This window comes from Leucoraja erinacea, chromosome 2, assembly GCF_028641065.1.
Source record: "Leucoraja erinacea ecotype New England chromosome 2, Leri_hhj_1, whole genome shotgun sequence".
Classification (NCBI taxonomy): Eukaryota; Metazoa; Chordata; class Chondrichthyes; order Rajiformes; family Rajidae; genus Leucoraja; species Leucoraja erinaceus.
In genome coordinates, this window is record NC_073378.1 from 94,731,789 (window position 1) to 94,753,744 (window position 21,956).

Genomic DNA, 21,956 nt, shown 5'->3' on the forward strand with positions numbered 1-21,956 from the left:
GCAACACAGCTTTAGCACTTTCAAACCAAGGGCAACACAGCTTTAGCACTCTCAAACTAAATTTTCAAACCAGATTAAGGGCACTGACAGGTCAGTAAAACCACTCACAGTTTAGTAGACATGTGTTCAGTGTTATTCACAGCTCAGACTGAGAATTGTGACCTCTCACTCCTCCATCTTGCAGAGAACTGAGGCACCTCCACACTTCCGGTTTTTATAGTCCCTCCGGAAGGGGCATGGCCTTCAGGAGAGAGAATCTCAACAATTTTTAAACACTAATAACTCTATTATTTTTCATCGAGGGAAAAAATCCTCGTCCTGCGCAGCGGAGGCGACTCTGAGTAAGATGACCACTTTAGCCGTAAGTGGTACAATTTTTTGTAAAATCAATATACAGAGCAACAGGAAGTGGCCAAGATGAGAATTTTAGTAATATAGATACTGCTGTTATGTCTCTCCTTGAATTTTAATAAGAGCAACCTCAATTCTTTAATCTTTCACCTGAATGGAAGACCCCACAAATCCAATGTAAATAGGAAATTTACCGAGACAATACTATTTCCAAGTTCACTTTTGTCTCCTTCCCAAAATGTGATGTCAGGAATGGTACTGCATGCTCCCACTGAGGGCAAAACGTTATTGATTTAAACATTTAGCAAGGCATTTAAACATTTCCCTTTATTTAATATAGTTCCTCATATCCAAGTGAAAAATACACAATTAAGTGCTTTATCATCTTGCCCCAACAACTCCAAGGATATTTGAAAATGCACTGCTGTTCTTCATCTTGCTCAAATTAGTGCCAGGAAAATTTTGAAAATTCAGGAGGTCAGGCAGCATCTGCAGAAAGAGAAATGTTTAGGTTCAAGTTGAAAGTTCAAGTTGAAGAACCTTTGTCAGAATTACTATCTCACAAAGAAACTTCGACCAGAAAAGTTAACTCTCCACAGATATTGCCTCATCTGCTCAGTGTCTCCATATTTTGTTTATTTGTTTATTGTTTTTTGATTTTTTTTAAACATGGGCAGTGCATATTAATAAACATTTGCATGTAAATATGCAAGATTATAGCCAGTAGCTAATTTCCATCTTTAGTCCATCTTTATTTATTCGATTTATTTAATCTTTCCAGCATTTGCAGTTAATTTAACTTTATTTCCCATGCCATATAAATTATATTTTACTTTCGATGTTATTCCTCCCAAATTGCATTTTTTGCACTTTAATCTATAGTACATTGTGTGTCCCATGTTATATTATATATCAAAAAGTGATTGGTTTAAACACTAATTTAACTCTGAAATATTCAACAATTCTGCATGGTCGAAATTTACTGTGAAATACAGGAATTGTGTCAAACTCTCATTATTTCTCTGCACGGCTACACCCAAAGAAATTATTTTCACGCAAATGTGCAAATCCTAAAAATGCGGTTGACTTTTTGCTGAGGTTTGCTAACTTCCATTGGATTCATTATGAAGTGTAATCACAACATACACACTTGTTGCAAGAGCTTGATATTTATGGCTGCTGAACATGTGCTGATTTGTATCTGGCAGTAGCAGTATTGGAAATGTACATAATCTTAATATTCAAATTTATGGTTTCATATTTTTGTATGTCAGGGAATGGGGATATGGTTCAGATATTCTGTCAAAAACTTCAGAGATTTTGTGGGAAGACATATATGACACGAGTGTTTGATGGCAATGGAAAATTCGAGGCCCTCCCAGCACTCGGGACTTTGTCACTGGGGATATGGAAGGCATCTGTCAGTAAATCAGCCACATTAGTAATTATTCTGTTGTTATTAGTTATTATTATTATTATTAGTAGTAGTAGTAGTAGTAATTACTGTGGCTTGTCAATACAGAAACCTGTGGCTTATAATGCAGCAAAATCCTGTATAGTCTGCAAACTGAATTAATTCTTATGTTCATCTCGGGTTCTCATACGTGATAATTAAGAAAGAGTTAACCATCTTCATTTAGCGGCAGTGGCAATCTTACTGCACACTTTTCCCCTGTCAAAATATAATTTGTTTACCTCGGCTCTCTATCAATTATATACCCACCTTGTACTTTAAAGTACAATTTAATATTCCATCGTGTAAACAATCTCTCCTTTGTGCAAAACCCCCGATGTTAAATGGGAGGTTATGATAATGAGAAGAGTTTATTCAAAGCCTGAAAGTGATGGGATTTGTGTATGCGAAAAATCTCCCATTTATCATCCCAAAGGATGAATTTATAAAAAATTATGATATTTTAGTAAGCGATGCGTTACACTAATTTTATTGTAGCTTCTGAAATTCATTACAAAGTGAAACTGTTAGTAATTTAGTCTCTTGAAATTATTGCAATATATGTATTTCTCGGTATATTGGCACTTATACGATACGATACGATAAAACTTTATTTATCCCAGGAGGGAAATTGTTCTGCCAACAGTCATAAAAACAAAAAAGCACAAAATACATGGAACATTAAAGTAACGAGTAGATAGTATTGGGAATGTGCAAAGATTGTGCAAAATTGGGGGAGGGGGGAGGGGGGAGAGAGTCAATCTCATGGCAGAAAGGGGAGGAGCTGTACAGTTTGATAGCCACACGGAAGGATCTCTTGTGGTGTTCTGTCCTGCATCTTGGTGGAACCGGTCTGTTGCTGAAGGTACTCCTCAGGTTGACCAGTGTGTCATCTAGGGAGTGAGCTGTGTTGTTCAGGATGCTCTGCAGTTTGAGGATCATCCTCTCCTCCAAGATCATCTCCCATGAATCCAACTCCATCCCCAGGGCGGAGCCAGCTTTCCTGAGGAGTTTGTTAATTCTATTGGTGACCGCGGCCTTTGACCTGCTGCCCCAGCACATGGCAACGAAGGAGATGGCACTGGCTACCCTCGATTGGTGGAACATCTGCAGCATCTTGCTGCAGATATTAAGGGAGCAGAGCCTTCTCAAAAAGTACAATAGGGCCTCAGCGTTCCTGGACCAGTTTACTGTCCAGGTACACTCCAAGGTATTTGGACTCCCTGGTAAATTGTACATCCACACCATTGATGTAGACAGGGGACAAGGGTGTTACTCTCCTCCTATAGTCCACCATTAACTTGGTGTTGAGCCGCAGGTGATTCAGCCCACACCAATCAACAAAGTCGTTGACTACATCTCTGTATTCTACACTGGAGATTTAGATATTCAGTGAAAATAATCACAGATTTATATAAAATTATGAGAAGCATAGATAAGGTAGACAGTCGGAATGTTTTTTCCAACGTCAGGAGGTGAGAGAGGGAAACGTTTAATGTCGATGTGCAGGGCCAGCTGGGACTGCTGGGGTCCCTGGTTGGATGTGAGGGAGGAGGTATAGGGACAGTTGTTGCATTTCAAGTGGTTACAGGGGAAAGTACCTGGAGAGGGCGGTGTTTGGGTGGGAAGAGATAAGCGAACCAAGGAGTTGCAGTGGGAGCGAACTCTGTGTAATGCAGAAAAGGGTGTGCATTGGAAGTGGTAACTGATGGGATCATGTTTAAGGTGGCGGAAATGTTGGCGAATGATGTGTTGGATGCGGAGGCCGGAAGGGTGAATGGTGAGGACGAAGGGAACTCTACTCTTGTTCCATTAGGGGGAGAGAGAGTGAGAGTAGAACTATGGACATGGAGGAGTCGTGGGTGAGGGATTAATCTGTAACAATAGGGGGTAAACCATGTTAAATGCTATCAGTTTTATCTTTGGATTTTATCTCGGATTGCCTATTTATTTACAGCAACCTTGGAGCTTAGAATGTGTTGTAGGACCTGGAAAAGAGAAAAATGTATAGTGAGCTGAGAACAAGATGGGGACACTGCTGAGGAAACTATGAGCATCGAGGAACAATGTGTAATGCTAGGTACAATGTGTAAGGCAAGTGGTGTTTGAAACAATTGTTATGGTGGATAGACCAGAACATTTACAAAGGGTAGGAGTGCTAGAGATTGAATTTGAAATGTTGGAAATCCAAAGGCTGTGAATGTGAATAGGATGGTAGGAAGATACAGAGGCAGAATGGAAAATACTGAATGGAGGCTTCAGAGATGGTGAAGCAAAGGATGTTAAAAAAGTTATCAGTGTAACATTTCAAATGAAAAGGTGCTGGCACGTCTCAGTGAGAAGCACAAAGTGGGCTTTGGTGCTTAGAAATAAATCTTACTTTTCAGATCTAAAATTAGTAATCTGTATTTCATTTAATTTCTCAATTCCCACCTTTCTGTAATGTGGAGTGCTTCTCATCCCCTTTGCAAAAAATATTGATTTTGTATATCTCATCAATCATCTGTGGTTGCGCAAAGGAATTTCACTACTGTGCATACGTGGCAATAAAGAACCATTAAATTTCCAACAGTTTTCTTGGAAAGTGGCAACAGAATTTATCTTTGTATGCTGTATGTTTGTATATCAGATTGCTCCTTCTAATAAATAGGACATGCTTGTGAGGGATATGAAATATTTGGCACCGTATCCATTTTGCCCATTACAATGAAATATCATGTTTACCTGTTTAACTTTGTTTTCAGAATCAATCATAATGGATGTCAGAACACATTCTCCCAGACATACACGCAGCAAGTCAGAAGGAACACTGATTGACCTGGATGAAAACCCATCAAATACTCACGGTTTTTTAAATGGTACTGAAAATGATACACTGTAAAAATAAATTCTAAAGCATGTTCTGGTTTATTGAGATTAATTTACTGTTGCTAGAATGTTTAGCTGCAGAAATTTAAATTCCTGCTTTTTGTTCCGAGGGACAATATGTACCAATCGGGGCGTGGGTGAATTAGATGTTTTTATGCCTCTTTTTCACTACACCCAAGAATTTGTCAAAATGCTTATATTGTCTTCCCTGTCAGTTGAATGGTGTTCTCAGCAAACCTGCAGTAGGCATCTGCAACTCTGTGTTAATCTATGTGAAGACTAGGGCTCTATTTCGATTGGCACAAAACAATTTGTGATCTATTCATCCTGATAGGCCAGGACTATGAAAGCTTCAACATCCTGGATATAAATCATAATAAACAGTCATAATTAGAATATTTTTGCTCTTGATTGTCTTCTTTGTGTTCCACTTTTTCATTTGACATTTAAGTACCCATTCATATTTTTCATTCTTCTGCATTTTATTTCTGTCTTTATCATCTATAGATAACAACAGTTTGCAAGGAATCTCCTATGGACAAGAACCTGATCTACTGCAAGAATGGGATAAACTAATATTTGACCCTCCTAACCATGCTGTTTCTCAGAGCACAAACCCATTTTGGAATGGCCGGTCAGGATCTAACCCATTTTTGGATGACATTACCAGAGAAAGTGAGTGTAAAATAGTAAAGACATCGCCTACATTAAATGAGAATCCACTATTACTGTTTGAAAATCCAAGGACTGCAGAGTCCATTGACTCCTCAGCTGATGGATTGGACATTGACGACCTAATCTATATTGGAAGACCATTTGCAAAGCAGCATGGAAGGTGGAAAAGTGCATCGGATATTTTGGATTTTTCAAACAAAGAAGTTGTTCCTCAAAATAATCGTCCGGTGAGCCAATTTATGGCTCCAAACTTGGAATCTTTTCAAAATGACAGAGAAGCTTACAAAATGGCATGGTTGAACCACAGACAATTAACTAGATCGTGCCTCGATTTAGATATAGTGAGTCAAAACCCTGGATGGGGGCAGACTCAAGCTGTTGAAACACATATCGTCTGTAAGATGGACCATAAAGGGGGATCGCTTCATCTGCCTGAATCGGACGTAAGTGTCCATATACCTGAAGGTCATGTTTCACCTGGTGAAATCCAGGAGGTTGCTATTAAGTCATTGATTGAACCACCTCAGGTGCTTAATAATGATTTTTGTACTACTATTGGCCCGTTTCTGGAGCTAAAACTGAGCAATTTCAACTCCGAAGATTTTATCTCTTTGGATATGAAAGTGACAGCTGAGGTGAAAACTGATCCTATGAGTCAAGTTATGACTGAAACTCTATGCTTCTGTAGTGATGCTAAAGATGGCCCTTTTGAGAAGGTGCGTAATATCTATATATACAAAGATGTTATGCAAGTAAAACTGGAAAATCTGAGTCATTTTATGTATATTGTTCCAGCAATTGAAGCAAAAACTATTCAGCCACCAGCAATGACCGTATGGGATTATCTGAACAAGTTGATTACAATTGGAATTTATGGCCCCAAACACATCCATCCAGTTTTTACCGCTGTTTGTACAATTTTTTGTCACAATGAAATCCCGCAGAGATTTACAGATATGAAGAAAAACAATAAAAATTTGCCACCGGTTGTTCTTCAACTTTGGGGAAAGCATCAATTTCTTTTAGAGAGGCCACAGGATCTCCAATTTTTAATTGTTCCCACCGACACAAAGTATGAAGTAGAGGAAAGAGATCAGAACAAGCAAATTAACAAAACCTTGTTAGCAATGGGTAGGACAATTCAACAACATTTCTCATTGACTATGTCTAAATCTGGGGAAATTAATTCATTTCAACTTGGGATTCATGTTAAAGGTGCCAACCAGGATGTAATAACGCAATTCAGTGTCCAGACACCCTTGCCAACAGCCAAGTCAAATGTGAAAAGACGATATCAAAAACGCAAGGAATCGCTAACACGTATTTCTTCACATGAAACATCACCTGTCAAGTATCGCATATTTAAGGAGAGAGAGGTCAATATTATCAAGTATGGAGTGGCACTGAAACCTGTGCTCAGACAACCAAAGATTGAATACTTATTAGAATATTTTAAAGGGGACACTATTGCACTTCTTGGGTTGGACAAAGTCAAAGTACTAGGTCAAACAAGGACTAAAGAATGGTATGTTGGTTTTTTACGTGGAAAGGTTGGTTTGGTGCATTGCAAAAATGTGAAGGTGATTTCTAAGGAGCAAGTCATGGACTTTTCAGATGTGAAAGTTACAACCAAGATGCTGCTTGATCAAGTTACCATTCCTATTAAGAAATTGACGTACATGTACTCATCTGTCCGTGCAAACGTGACAGATAATATTTCCAATTGGAAGCCATTTGCTGAAGTGCTTGGATACAGTGATCTCCCACTGGATAAAATAACCAGAACTCCAGCTGAGAGTGAATCGGAAAGAGTTGCATGTATACTAGAGAAACTAAAAGAAGATTGCCATGCTACCAGTAACAAGATAAAGAGAAAATTTCTCCACGAAATTATTGTGGTAAGTAGTTTTAATAAGGTTATCATGCCATTGCAGCGCATGGTATGTTTGAAGCGATTTTAAGAAGAAACCTTTTGTCTGTTCAGTGGTTTAGGTGATGGTAATGCACTGAGGTTTGAGAAAGTGTAATCAAACGGATGAAAATGGTTATTAATATAAATATGAACATTTAAAGCTACAAAGAAAGGTCGTACATGTGCATATTTGAACCTGTATTCCAGAGATATGTTAAATCGTGAGGAGTGATTATGGTTTAGATTTTTGGATTGCAAAAATATCAGGAGTTATGGAATCAGTCAGGTCAGTGAAGTTGAGACCAACAAGTAAATCAACCATAATCATCAATGGCAGCGCAGCATGAAAGGTAGTATAGTATAGTCTACCATTCCAAATTCTCATGTCAAAGATGTGCATTGCGTTATTGATATTTCTTCTCACAGCTATTATTAGCTGAAAACCAAGTAGGGTGGAAATAAAATAGGAGGTCAAATCTAAGGGGGAAATCTACAATTGATGGCATGACCCTCAACAGCGTTGATGTAAAGTCGATTTGGCTCCAAATCCACAGCTCCCTGAAATTGGCAATACAAGTAGAGCACTCCAGAAGGCATCTGGTAAGCTTGCCTTCATAGGTTGGGGCATTAAATACAAGGATCAGGATATCATGATGCAGCTTTATAGGACTTCTGTTTGGCCACATTTGGAATATTGTGTGCCATTCTGGACACGTCATTAAAAGTAGAATGTGGAGGCTTTTGAAAGGGTACAGAGGAGGTATACCAAAATGTTGTTGGATTAGGCAGTCTTAGCTACAACCAGAGAGTTGTACAGACAAATTGATTTCACTGAATGCTAGATATTGCAGGGAGACCTGATAGAGTATATCAAATTATGAGAGGCATGGATAGAATGTGCAGTCAGAACTAGAGGTCATAGGTTTAAGGTGAGAGGGGCCAAGTTTAAAGCCGCGCCGGGTGATTTAAGGCCCCACTCCGGATCGTTTTGAACCTCGCAATTCAGGCCTGAGAACTTGCCATTGCGGGAGCTCCAAAAAGCGGTCTCCCACCAGGGACCCGCGTGCTCCCGATGTCACCGTCCACAGGGCTTGCGGCGTGAGCCTCCGAAGCTTCGAAGTCGGGTCACAGCCGCGCACCACCACAGCTCTCCATGTTCCGAAGCCGGCCAGCTCCGCGATGTGAGTCCACAGGCTCCGCGTCTGGAGCCCACAGGTTGTTCAGGTTGGAGGCCGCTCCATGGTGCTAGGCCTCGACAACGGAGACCCGACAGGGAAAAGGTCGGGTCCCCCGTACAGGGAGGAGATTTAAAAGATCTCCCCCCCCCCCCCCCCCCCCCCCCGTACCCCACATATACACAGCTAAGAACAATATATAAACTACAACCAAACTATACACTCAACAGGACAAAAAAAAGACAGATGCAGAGGCCGCTGCCGGGAGGCGCCACCATCTTTACACATTTTTAGATATACCATTGCATCATGTTGAGAGTGTTTTATTGTCATGTCTCAAATAGAAAAATGATTGCTTTACTTGCAATAGCACACAAAATATGTAAACATAGTGCATTGGAAACAATATAATAAACAACAAAATTAGATCAACGTGTATATAAAATATACATATACATGATATAACACACACATAAAAAACAAACAATAATAGTGCAAAAAGACACAACCAATTCCCCAAGTCTATGTAGTTCAGTGCTTAGAGGTAATAGTATTTAATGGCATGATGGCTGTTGGGAAGCTGTTCCTGAACCCGGAAGTTAGATTTCAGGCTCCTGTACCTTCTTCCCGATGGCAGGGACGAAATGAATATGTGGCCAGGGTGATGTGGTCTCTGATGATGATGGCTGACTTTTTGTGGCAACGACTCCCGTAAATCTTTCAATGGTGGGGAGGTCAGAACACATGATGGGCTGGGCAGTGTTCACCATTTTCGTCACAGACGTGTTGCCCCAAGTCACAGGGGCCAGTTCTGTGTTTTACTGTTCCATGCTCTATGAGTGCCTTGGGAGAGGATGAGCAAGTTAAACTATTTGGTCTTACGGACATTCGATCAAATGAACTCCTCCAATGCTGCAAGGTTTTGGGGGTTCTGTGAATAGTTACTAGATCAGCGAGAACTTTAATCTTTATTGTTATTTGCATTTTTGCACTTTGTTTTCATTGCATACCTGCCCTTTATGCTATTTTGAACTTCCAGTTTGTTCATAATGTCATAAAAGTACATAGTGACAGCAATCTTTGAAATGAATAACCTTGGGACACGAGATTCCAGATGCAAATGAATAACCTTGTTCAGCTATTTATCATATCATCAGGTTTTCACTGGACTCTGTTTTATCAACAAGATTCTTCTAGCTCTACAGCCCTGCACTATTAATAACTGTTTGCAAAACATTGGTGTATTTTTTTTTACAATACTGGAGAGATTTCAGCACAGAACATTAAACATGTCATAACTCATCTGTTTCAAGTAGTATGGGGTTAATTTTTCCACGGATTGTTACTAAAATGTGCAAGAGATAGTAGAGATAAAATCAAGTTAGGAATTAAATTAATTCCCTAATTCAACCAGTTTATCTAAAACAATATCAATTTTTAGGACACCATAAATGTGACATGCTTTGACACAATGAAATAGAGGCAATTTCTGCATTCATTTCACTATAATTCAAAACATTTTCAAGTTTGTTGCTTTACAGAGATGCATGTTTCACAATAATAAGCAAAACTTTTGATGAATTTGGCATTAAGTGTTCTGAATGGCCATATTTCAAACAGTGTAACGGTGATTACTCTTGGTGTTCACCCTATCTTAGAGTAACCTCTGTTACACTGCAATGGTAAATTAAGACCAAAGAACTTCCCAGGGAGATTGAAAATGTTCCGGTTTGAAGAACTCAATAGATAATGAAATTATGAGAAGAAAGTAACCTTAATATCAAGATTCTGTCAAAGCTGCTGCATGCCAAAATTAGTGAATATTTTTGGTGTCCACCATCACACTCGTAACACCAGCATTTTGCAGTAGCTATATTTCCATCAAATTATGTACCTGCAGTCTCTTATTATGTATGGTCAATTACTTCCATAAAGTTTATTCAAAACATGATAAATAAATTACAAAAGAAGAAGTATTGGAAGGAACAGGAGCTACTTTCATTTTGGTGTCCACCCTTGGACACTGTGTAACGTGCATAACACACGTTTCAGTAGATAACAGGAGTATTTCTCATTTGGTCACATACTCCATGTTTATAGCAAGAAAGTACATTTGTATGTTGAAAAACGGTGAAAGTGAAGCTATCATGCTTCAGAAAAAAAATTACTTTATAAATTTAGTGTAACTGATGTTCTGGTGGAAACCAAACATAAAGTGTAAAAAAAAACTGCATAGGAACGCATGTTAAACAAGGAATTTTGTTCATTAATTACATTTTCTCAACCATGAATTGTCATGTCATCTCCCTGTCATGTACTGCTGCTGAGGGTTTTTGATTAACCTGATTCAAGTTGAAATAATTTATTTGTGAACTTCAGTTTTATGTATGATGTCACACTTTTTGTACCCAGTATTGTAAAAACACACATATGCATAAGGTTTGCTTATGACAGTCATAAAGTGCTAAGAATGAAAATTGTTCATTCCTAGACCCATAGAAACATGCTTTCAGTCCAACATGGCCATATCTACCATGATGTCCCATCTAAGCCAGACCCACTTGCCTGTGTTTGGTGCACATTAGCCTGAACCTTTCCTTTCCATATCACTGTTAAAATTAATTTAAAATGTTGTTGTTGTTGTTGTTGTACCTGCTTCAACTACTTCCTCTGGCAGCTCCTTCCATATATTCACTACCCGTGACGCTACTTTCAGGGAACTATGTGCATGTGCTCCTCGGTCCCTCTGCTTTACAACACACCCCAAGCTCTTCACCGTGAAGTACCTGCCCCAGTTTGATTTCCAAAATTCCAACATCTTTCACTTATTTGCCATTTATTGGCCCACTTGCTCAGCCGATGAAGGCACAACTATAATTTTTCATTTTCACTGTCTACAATACCATTTATTTTGGTGCCATCTGCAGGCTTGCTAATTATGCCTTGTGCATTTTCATTTGAATAGTTGATGTAGATGATTAGCAACATTGTCCCCAGCACTAACACTTGAGGTACACCACAAATCACAGGCCTCCAGACCAGGAGTTGGCAACCTATGGCCCACGGGCCGTATCCGGCCAATAACCCAAAATCATCTGGGCCACCGATGTCACCTTTTTTCAATTAGTTTCCGCAACCTGTGAACTGCAGCCAGTCCTGGGGCACGCAGGTGACCTGGGAACTGCAGCCAGTCCTGGGGACGCAAGCCGACCTGGGAACTGCAGCCAATCCCTGGGCATGCTAGCCAATCTGGGAACTGCAGCCAGTCCCGGGGACGCGAGGGATTTGGGAACTGCAGCCAGTCCTGAGGCACTCTAGCCAACCTGGGAACTGCAGCCAGTCCTGAGGCACTCTAGCCAACCTGGGAACTGCAGCCAGTCCCGGGGCATGCGAGGGATCTGGGAACTGCAGAAAACTAATTGGAAAAACACGTGAAAACTAATCTGAAAAAGAACACCACGTGTCACACTAGTTAGTATGTATTATTAGTATGTGTTATTACTAATTTATGTATTACTAGTATGTATTATTACTAATTACTAATTTAGTTAGTATGTATTATTATTACCTCCATTTATTAACTATGGCGATAGATGTGGCCCGTCATCTGCTCACATACATGGGTTCTGAACCCAATGCAGAAGAAGGTTGCCGACCCCTGCTCCAGACCATAAAACAACCTTCAACCACCATTGTCTGCTGCCTACCACAAAGTCAACTCTGTATGCAGTTAGCTAGCTCCGGATCCCATGCGATCTAACCTTTCACAGCAGCTTTCTATGCGGCAAACTTTATCAAAGAGTATACAAGTAGTGCTTTCTAATTTTGCCCAGTGTTCGAAGCAGAAAAGGGCATAACTCTATTTGGTTTAGTACATGACCTTTGCATAATCTGATTAAATATTTCTAGCATTTTAAACAATCATCTTTTTAGCTGTTGTGAAAAGTTCAAGTGAGTTTATTGTCATGTGTCCCTGATAGGACAATGAAATTCTTGCAGAAAATACCATCTGACGATAAATAAGGGACAATATTATGCTGTGGGCTTAAAATTGAGTGAAGAATTTGTCTTGGTTCTGGATGATGTGATTTATTTGCTATGCCCCTATTGATGTTTTGCACAAAGCATTATGATTCACATGTCTTCAATAGTCTGTCTTTTATAGGTGTTCATCAAGCAGTAGAAATTTTCGTATCACTTTGGAAACTTGAGAATGGAAGCTAAGTTCCAAATTGCATACCTTTTAATGGAATATTTGTCACAGTGAATTTCCATGTGTTTGGAATTCAAACAGCATCTGAGCATAATACGTGTACCATAATGTTGTACCAATACGTGTTCGTTCAGGTTTCAACATGTTTGTATAAAGAGCAAATTTCTTGAAGGTATTTGACAAGCAGCAATAAGATAATGGGTGAGTGGATGCATCCCAATGAAATCCATGCTGCAGTTTCCAAAGACGAGTTGACCTGTACTTATCAAAAACAATTTGGAAATTCTTGAATGCCCTTCAATATTTAAAGTATTCCAAAAAAACAAAATAAATGCAACTTTATAAAGGCTGGTTATATCGCACTTTCAATATTGTAAACAGTTCTGGTCACCACATTATAGAAAGGATATGTGCAGGAATGAACTGCAGATGCTGGTTTACACCGAAGATAGACACAAAATTCTGGAGTAGCTCAGCGGGTCAGACAGCATCTGGAGAAAAGGAATATGTGACGTTTTGGCTCTAGGCCTTGCTTCAGACTGAAGTTGGATTTCGACCCAAAACGTCACCTATTCCTTTTCTCCAGATATGCTGCCTGACCTGCTAAGTTACTCCAGCATTTTGTGTCTATGTATAGGAAGGATATGGTTGTGCTGAGGAGAGTACTGAGGAGATTTACTGACATGTTGCCTAGTTTTGATAACTTTGAGGAGAGATTGAATAGGCTGCGTTTGTTGTTCCTGGATGATGTGAGACCTGATCTAGTGGTATAAATTATGAGGCATGAATGAGATATCAAAAACAAGTGGTCATAGTTTTAAGGTGAGGTGAGAGAGATTTAGGGGGATTTTGGGGAGGGCAGTTTTTACAGAGTGGTCGATATCTGGGGCTTGTTTCCAGAGGACGTGGTGGGTTCATATACTATCACCACATTTAGGAGCAGACTTAGTCTGGTCAAAAAGTTTGGCATGGATGTGGTGGGTTGAAGGGCACCTTTCCACACTGTACCATTCTATGACTGTTAAGAATAACATTCCAAGAATAATATTTTTATTTGCAGCTTTTCAAACATGAAACATAAAACACTTACCTCCTTAAGCTTTGTGTCACAAGGGCCATGGTAGATTTTTTTTTTTTTTTTAAGTTGAGGTGAAGTGTTGAAGAACATTTATGGATTAGTCATAGATACTTGAGCTAATTTTGGTTAGTAATCTGCATTTCCATCCTCCACTTCCAAAGTTACAAGTTGGCGACCAATCCGTTGTATTTGTTTAGGTGCCTCTATATGTATAAACCAAAACAAATTATAGAATTAGGCAAATTTGATTTCTCTGGAAAATAATTTTATATAATTTCTCCATAAACTTTCATTATATTGACCTATTCATGTTTTTTTATTTTCATTGAAACATTGAGCTTTGCTTCAGTAGTATTTTTCAGTGTAACATAGAAACATAGAAACATAGAAAATAGGTGGAGGAGTAGGCCATTCGGCCCTTCGAGCCTGCACCGCCATTCGATATGATCATGGCTGATCATCCAACTCGGTATCTCATCTCTGCCTTCTCTCCATACCCCCTGATCCCTTTAGCCACAAAGGCCACATCTAACTCCCTCTTAAATATAGCCAATGAACTGACCTCAACTACCTTCTGTGGCAGAGAATTCCACAGATTCACCACTCTCTGTGTAAAAAATGATTTTCTCATCTCGGTCCTAAAAGACTTTCCTCTTATCCTTAAACTGTGACCCCTAGTTCTGGACTTCCCCAACATCAGGATTAATCTTCCTGCATCTAGCCTGTCCAACCCCTTAAGAATTTTGTAAGTTTCTATAAGATCCCCCCTCAATCTTCTAAATTCTAGCGAGTACAAACCAAGTCTATCCAGTCTGTCTTCATATGAAAGTCCTGCCATCCCAGGAATCAGTCTGGTGAACCTTCTCTGTACTCCCTCTATGGCAAGAATGTCTTTCCTCAGATTAGGAGACCAAAACTGTACGCAATACTCCAGGTGTGGCCCCACCAAGACCCTGTACAACTGCAGTAGAACCTCCCTGCTCTTATACTCAAATCCTTTTGCTATGAATGCCTACATACCATTTGCTTTCTTCACTGCCTGCTGCACCTGCATTCCTACTTTCAATGACTGGTGTACCATGACACCCAGGTCTTGTTGCATCTCCCCTTTTCCTAATCGGCCACCATTCAGATAATAGTCTACTTTCCTGTTTTTGCCACCAAAGTGGATAACCTCCCATTTATCCACATTATATTGCATCTGCCATGCATTTGCCCACACACCCAACCTATCCAAGTCACCTTGCAGCCTCCTAGCATCCTCCTCACAGCTAACACTGCCCCCCAGCTTCGTGTCATCCGCAAACTTGGAGATGTTGCATTCAATTCCCTCATCCAGATCATTAATATATATTGTAAATAGCTGGGGTCCCAGCACTGAGCCTTGCGGTACCCCACTAGTCACTGCCTGCCATTCTGAAAAGGACCCCGTTTACTCCCACTCTTTGCTTCCTGTCTGCCAGCCAGTTCTCTATCCACATCAATACTGAACCCCCAATGCCTTGTGCTTTAAGTTTGTATACTAATCTCTTATGTGGGACCTTGTCGAAAGCCTTCTGACGGTCCAGATATAACACATCCACTGGTTCTCCTTTATCCACTCTACTAGTTACATCCTCGAAAAATTCTATGAGATTCGTCAGACATGATTTACCTTTCATAAATCCATGCTGACTTTGTCCAATGATTTCACCACTTTCCAAATATGCTGCTATCCCATCTTTAATAACTGACTCTAGAATTTTCCCCACCACCGATGTTGGACTAACTGGTCTGTAATTCCCCGTTTTCTCTCTCCCTCCCTTTTTAAAAAAGTGGGGTTACATTAGCTACCCTTCAGTCCTCAGGAACAACTCCAGAATCTAAAGAGTTTTGAAAAATTATCACTAATGCATCCACTATTTCTGCAGCTACTTCCTTAAGTACTCTGGGATGCAACTTATCTGGCCCTGGGGATTTATCGGCCTTTAATCCATTCAATTTACCTAACATCACTTCCCAGCTAACCTGGATTTCACTCAGTTCCTCCATCTCATTTAACCCCCGGTCCCTTGCTATTTCCGGCAGATTGTTTATGTCTTCCTTAGTGAAGACAGAACCAAAGTAGTTATTCAATTGGTCTGCCATGTCCTTGTTCCCCATGATCAATTCACCTGTTTCTGACTGCAAGGGACCTACATTGTTTTAACTAATCTTTTCCTCTTCACATATCTATAAAAACTTTTGCAGTCAGTTTTTATGTACCCTGCCAGTTTTCTTTCATAATCTATTTTCCCTTTCCTAATTAAGCCTTTTGTCCTCCTCTGCTGGACTCTGAATTTCTCCCAGTCCTCTGGTAGGCTGCTTGTTCTGGGTAATTTGTACGCTTCATCTTTTGTTTTGATACTATCCCTGATTTCCCTTGTTATCCACGGATGCACTACCTTCCCTGATTTATTCTTTTGACAAACTGGGATGAACACTTGTTGTAGTTCATCCATGCAGTTTTTAAATGCCTTCCATTGCATATCCACTGTCAACCCTTTAAGAATCATTTGCCAGTCTATCTTGGCCAGTTCAATTCTCATACCCTCAAAGCCACCTTTCTTTAAGTTCTGGACCCTTGTTTCTGAAGTCCAGGACCCTTGTTTCTGTAACTTTCCCTCTTGTTTGCTGCTAACCATCTTTGCAACAAAATTGTGCTGTGAAATTTCTGTGATGAACAAACACAAAAAAGGTTAATATTTGGAGTGTTTTCTCTCCACCCACCAATTCACTAGTATTTCATTGTCCCCTTGCTGCATCTTCTATAATTCATCAATTACTCTTGTGACAAACAATATTTGCCTTGTATGATGAACATTGGTGTGGCACAATCTGCACGTCGATGCTTATTATAATTTTCTGCTAAACCATGACTTTGCTCATGGGAATAGTCTGATTGATCTTGATGCTGGTGGTGGTGCCAATACTGATATTGTTGTGCAGACCATCAATACACCTAAACAACGACATTCAAAATAAATCAACATGCAAATATTCATCTGAAGAAAGTAACGTCAACTTTTGAACCACCAAGAAAATGTTTATAAACGAGCATATGTGCATTTTATGATCTAAAGTCACAGAATCTAGAATGATACAGTGTGGAAACAGGCCCTTCGGCCCAACTTGCTCACAACGGCCAATATGTCCCAGCTACACTAGTCTCACCAGCCTGGGTTTGGCCCATGTCCTATCCATGTACCTGACTACCTGTTTCTTAAAAGTTGGAAACGTCCCTGCCTCAACTACCTCCTCTGGCAGCTTATTCCATACACCCGCCACCTTTTGTGTGAAAAAATCACCCCTCCGATTCCTATTAAATGTTTTCCCCTTCACTGTAAACCTATGTCCTCTGATTTTCGATTCACCTACTCTGGGCAAGAGACTCTGTGCATCTACCCAATCTATTCCTCTCATGATATTACACCGCTCTATAAGATCTCCTCGAAGACAGCACACAGAACTCTTGCAATGAAGTGTGTGTAGAATTTTTATCTGACCAAAGATTGAGTGAGAGCGGATTTCAATCCACAAACATTTGGCTCCAAAAAATTGCTGCTGCTAAATAATCTGCAATCGATATTAGTGGAACTTAAGAATAGCTTGATATGAAAACTTTCATTAATACAGAATTCTTAAAATAATATTTTACGTTTTGTTTGTTCTAAGTACTCCTTGAATTAGAGCGTGGTTGCACCAAATATTTTCATCATCCTTCCATGAAGAGCCTTGGGATGCTTTAATGTATTAACATAAATGCACGTTGCATGGCACATGGTCCTGTGGCTTGGTTGGTTAAAGCAGATATTTTGAGAAAATAGAAGATACTGGATTATTGGGGAAAACATTCAGAAACAGGATTTATTTTATACATGAAAAGGCAAGGTTTGATTTGGAATGGTCAGCATAGTTTTGTATGGAAAGCTGAGCCTAATACTTGGAGCCCAATGCTAACTGACAAATTGATCCAAAATTGCTTTAATATGAGGTTTAGGATGATGGTGGAAGATTGCATTTATGAAGAAATTTGTGACTGATGGACCAGTCCTGGGAGTCCTAATGTCTGTGATAAATATTATTGGCTGGGAAGTATGAAGCACGAATAGTAAAATTGCAAATAACATGAAAATTTATAGTGTCAGCAGGGAAGAAAACTGTTTTGGGCTACAGCGTGATATTGATTAGTCGGAAAGTTAGGTAGAACATTGACAGATGGAATTTACTCCAGACAAATTGCAAGTGATACATTTTGGATAGTTAAATAAGGGTAGGACATACCAGTAAATTGTAAGTCGACAAGGATGGTTGATGAATCTGTTCCTACTTGAACACGATGAACAGAAGCACTGTGGGGTACAAATCTTGTGATAACTGAACGTGGCCACATGGGCAAGTAGCATTTTAAAGGAACATATATAATGCCTGCCTTCATCGGCGTGGCATAGAATTTAATAGTAGGGACATCATGCTCCAACTTTGTAAAACATTTATTTGCTGGACTATTGTGTATTATTTTGGTTGCCAGGTTGTAGGAAGGGAGTGATGGCCCTTGAGAAGGTATGGAAGGGACTCATAAAGTTGTGGCCTGGACTGGAATAGCTCAATAATGGGGAGAGATTGGATTGGATGGGATTGTTTCCCTGGAGCAGAGAGGTTTGCAAAATTATGAGGGTGATATGTAGGACAAATGGCAAAAAATATTTTCCTTCGTATGAAACAAATGGCATAAGTAAAAAGTGAGAGGTAGAGATTTTGAATCAGAAAGGGATATTTGTAGTGGTTAGAATTTGGAGCATTGCCCGAGGTGGAGATAAAGCTGTGGACTAAATATAGATCGAATTATACATAAATATACTTGTGTACTATGGTCATTGTAAGCTGATGGGCGTGTTTCTGTGCTCACTAACTCTGATTTGCAATCACTCTCATTTATGATGTTAGAATTCCACAGCAATCTTGTCAAGCAATTAATGATTCACTTCAATGCGTTATCTAATACAGCCCAATGAAAATATTATATAAAATGTATAAAGATGCCCTAAACTATTTATATATTGGAAATATTCCAGCCAGTCATCATTTATGGAAAGAGAATTATAATTAATGACCATAGAATCTATTGGAGTGTGATTTATGTGGAGTGGAGATAACTGTGGTTGGGTGTTTCAGTTCAGTGGCATTATTTGTGGGTGTGGAGGGGAGGGGGTTAATGGGGCAGTAGGTAGGTTTCTTGTCTTGAAGCCCACAAAATCAATAAACTTAACATCTTGTGTAGGAAGGAACTGCAGATGCTGGTTTAAACTGGATAAACACACAAAGCTGGAGGAACTCAGCTGGTCAGACAGCTTCTCTGGAGAAAAGGACTAGGTGATGTTTTGGGACGAGACCCTTCTTCAAACTGAGAGTCAGGGGAAATGGACGACCTCTTCTCGGGTAGATATCAGTCCAGAGGTGCTGCTGCCCCAGGAGAGGGGGAATATTTGGATGTTTGGGAAGAAACATGAGGGATGGAATTATTTTGGGGACCAGATTAATTGCAGGGTCTTAATGATGATTAGGATGATTTGGATGGATGGCGGGGATCAGATTAAGAGTATGTTGTTCAAGAAGGAACTGCAGATGCTGGAAAATCGAAGGTACACAAAATTGCTGGAGAAACTCAGCGGGTGCAGCAGCACCTATGGAGCGAAGGAAATGGGCGACGTTTTGGGCCGAAACCCTTCTTCAGACTAAGATTAAGACTTCAGATTAAGAGTATGAGCAGGCAGTTGTATTTGGCAGACTATTAAGAAATGCTCCTGATTTTTCTCTCCCAAAATTAGTGGTCTGAAGTCATTTTTCTTCCCAATAGATTATTTTGCCTCTTTTACATATTTATAGCTAGCTGGAAGATAAATGTTGCCCTCCTTACCATATAGCCAGAAGGAAGAGAAATTCTGATGAATATTTAAATGTGACCAGTGCCTCCACCATTAAACTGGAAACATTTGAGTATTGATTGTGAACGTTACTATCAGGCCAGAATATACACTTTTGTGTTAAAATTACTCCTAAAAGCTATGTTGTTGACCTTTTTCAAATGCTTTAAAGAAATAGTAAAACATTGAGTGAAGGCGCATGTTGCAAAAATACAAAATACACATTATTCACATGCAAATAAATATTGCAAACCTTTGATCTTTTAAATCCTTTAAGCATCTGTATGGAGCTCAATAAACTGGAATATTTTTGACTAGGATGTGAAGATAGTTCTTGATGTTGCTGAGATGTTATCAGCAGAATGCAATCATCCTTATAAGCAATATTTTTTTAATCTTAAATTATTAGAGATGTATTAGATGTGCTAAATTCTGCTAACATATTTTGCTGATACTTTGTTTTATAGGGACTGCTAAAGCTAGATTGCCAAGGATTAGTGGTTAGAATTGTTCAGGATGTTGTTATGCTCTCAACTGCCGTGGAGCTAAGTGTTCGTTGGAGGGAGCTGGCAGAAAAACTCGCCAAAGTATCAAAGCAGCAAATAGATGCATACGAAGCGCCTCATAGAACCAGAAGTGGAGAAATTGGTCACGAGGTAGGATGCTAGTTTTACAAATCTACTGAGTAGATTAGTCGATTGTTTGGGATTCTTTTGTTAAAATTTTTAAATTCACAATGTAATTGTTCTTTCTGCAGACTATGTGGAAACCTGCACATGACTTTCTTTACACGTGGAGCATCAAATTTGGAGATGGATACCGGGATGTACTACAAGAACTGCAAAATGCACTGGATAAAATGAAAAGTCCAATTACAAGGCATTGGAGACATCTAACCGGGGTGCTTATTTTGGTGAACTGTATGGACATATTAAGGGCTGCTGCATTTCCAAGAGATGAAGAGGAGTGATTTATTTATTTAAACCACTTGAAAGTTACAAATCTGCTAATATCCTGTGTGTGGTGTGGATGGAGGGGTTGATGGAAGCAGAGTTTCCACATAATACAAATACTTGTATGATAAATATAATAGGTTGAGTTTTAATTCTTATGTGGTGGTCTGATAATTGATCAGCAATTTCAAAACATAGTAGATTATATTTTCTCATCCATTTCCAAACATGATTCATACAACAACTTTTATTAAAGTCCAGCATTCCATATATGGATGGGATTTAGTTTCTAAAACAGGGTGTTGCAACAATTCACCTCAATCAGATTTGTTTTTGAAATGTTACTTGATGTTACTGACATGTCAGCTTATGTACATGCATTTTGATTTATGTACGTAGATTTCTTCTTGTTTGGTCTTTTTTTAATTTTACCCCACTAAGTTCTGAACCTGTAGTGAATTATTCAGCTCAAACATGTTTATTATAATGCTCTTGCATATTCTCCACTGTATCAGGATGCTTTCTACAAAGACACCAAATATGCTTGATGCAAACTCAAACCAGTGAGTAATAGGCTTGAAGTTGCCTCCACAAAACCAAAATTAATATCAAGTGTAGCTTTGGAGGAAATCTGGGGAAGATTGACTTTGTTTATAAGCTGTTTTCAATTTCTTGACTTGTATGTTTGAACATTTCTATCTAAAAGGGCTGTCTACCATTAAGCAATGCAACTGCCTGCCATAAGAAACTGACGTTTAAGAGAATGGCCTTGATTCTTATCAAAATAATTGTGAGATGATGTATTACTTTCATGTTCTGTGCTCACCTTTATTTTAGTTAACTGGACATTAATTTTCACTATTTTCTGGATGTACGTTGGGATTAAATCTTATACTTTTTGTGTTTAAGTACAATATTATGAAAAAAAAACAAATGCCAGGAATATCTCAGTTTTCCAACATGTAAATAACTATGGAAGCAAAAATAAATTCTGTAGTGTTGGGTATAGCAGTACTTAACTGGGTTTCAAAATAAACAATTTTTCTTGCAAGTACAGTATTGTATAACAGTTTTATAGGGGAAATTGTAACATTAACTGCTTATCAATAAAAGTGTTCAAGATGATATTCATCTGTAATTTAATTCCACAGATAAGATGGCAGCGAACATTCTCCTGCCTCCTCTCCAAAACCTCTGACACCCGTACTAATCAAGAATCTATCACTTTCCACCTTAAAAATATCCACATCGTTCTGTGGCAATAAATTCCACTTAACTGGGTTTCAAAATAAACAATTTTTCTTGCAAGTACAGTATTGTATAACAGTTTTATAGG

The 21,956-nt window shown here is 39.1% G+C and overlaps 1 protein-coding gene across 1 annotated transcript in view; it reads left to right on the top strand.

The window, feature by feature from the left end:
* macc1 (MET transcriptional regulator MACC1) overlaps nucleotides 1-21,745 on the top strand; it is a 45,562-nt gene extending 23,817 nt beyond the window's left edge. Inside the window, exons 2-5 of the mRNA XM_055661490.1 lie at nucleotides 4,549-4,662; nucleotides 5,180-7,245; nucleotides 20,135-20,323; nucleotides 20,425-21,745. Of these exons, the coding sequence (XP_055517465.1) occupies nucleotides 4,560-4,662; nucleotides 5,180-7,245; nucleotides 20,135-20,323; nucleotides 20,425-20,637 (2,571 nt within the window). The 5' untranslated portion in view covers nucleotides 4,549-4,559 and the 3' untranslated portion in view covers nucleotides 20,638-21,745. The remainder of the gene's footprint in view (nucleotides 1-4,548; nucleotides 4,663-5,179; nucleotides 7,246-20,134; nucleotides 20,324-20,424) is intronic.
* The last annotated feature ends 211 nt before the right edge of the window (nucleotides 21,746-21,956 follow it).